Here is a 1,027-nt window from a genome sequence, read left to right as displayed (position 1 = left end):
CACCTCGCACACAGTGTACTCACACCCAGTGTGATTTACACACTACATACCTTGTACCACCAGCCTGCCTTGGGCAGTACGTCGGACTCTGGTTCCTGGTTTGTTGGCTGCACAGACATATATCCCGGAATGATGTACAGTGACATCAGAGATCATCAGATTCCCCGTCCCAAGCACCTCGATTCCATCCACTCCAATCGAACGCCCATCTGGAACAGGTCAGGACAAAGAAAAATAATCATTACAAGCCAGGAGTGAGCCAGGAGTGGATGAGATGCTCACAGTCTGTGAGGGAGTGACACAAGTCCAGGAGAGAAGCATGAACAGTGCAGGACGGAGTTACACAGTGCAGGAGCATGTTACACAGGCCAGGAGGCAGATACACAGTCCAGGAGCATATTACACAGACCAGGAGCATATTACGCAGGCCAGGAGGCAGTTACACAGTCCAGGAGCATATTACACAGTCCAGGAGCATATTACACAGACCAGGAGCATATTACACAGACCAGGAGCATGTTACACAGGCCAGGAGGCAGTTACACAGTGCAGGAGTGTAGTGCATAGGCCAGGAGCATGTTACACAGACCGGGAGTGAGTTAAAGAGATCGGAAGGGAGTTACACAGACTGGGAGCATGTTATACAGATCGGAAGGGAGTTACACAGTCCAGGAGCATGCTACACAGATCAGAAGGGAGTTACACAGACCAGGAGTGATTTACACAGACCAGGAGGGAGTTACACAGGCCAGGAGCAAGCAACACAAAGTCCACTTATGAATTATACACAGTGCCGCAGTAACACACCGTCGTGAAGCGGGTTCCACACAGTCCCGCAGGGAGTAACACGCAATCTGGGAACGAGTTCCGCACAGGCTAGGAGAAATTGGACAATCGGGAGTGAGTTCCGCAAAGTCCTGCAGAGAGTGAAACGCAGCCCGGGAGTGGGTTCCGCACAGGTTTGGGGAAGTTGCACAATCTGGGAGTGAGTTCCACACAGTCCCGCAGTGAGTAACACACAGTCCCG

At 51.8% G+C, this 1,027-nt stretch overlaps 1 protein-coding gene across 1 annotated transcript in view; it reads right to left on the bottom strand.

The window, feature by feature from the left end:
* si:ch211-57n23.4 (immunoglobulin superfamily DCC subclass member 3) overlaps nucleotides 1–1,027 on the bottom strand; it is a 35,252-nt gene that overhangs the window by 14,729 nt on the left and 19,496 nt on the right. The window contains exon 6 of the mRNA XM_048620315.1: nucleotides 51–209. Coding sequence (XP_048476272.1) covers nucleotides 51–209 — 159 coding nt within the window. The remainder of the gene's footprint in view (nucleotides 1–50; nucleotides 210–1,027) is intronic.

This window comes from Rhincodon typus, chromosome 46 (assembly GCF_021869965.1).
Source record: "Rhincodon typus isolate 14 chromosome 46, sRhiTyp1.1, whole genome shotgun sequence".
Lineage (NCBI taxonomy): Eukaryota > Metazoa > Chordata > Chondrichthyes > Orectolobiformes > Rhincodontidae > Rhincodon > Rhincodon typus.
Note: the sequence above shows the minus strand (reverse complement) of the source record. Positions and strands in the feature narration are given on the sequence as shown.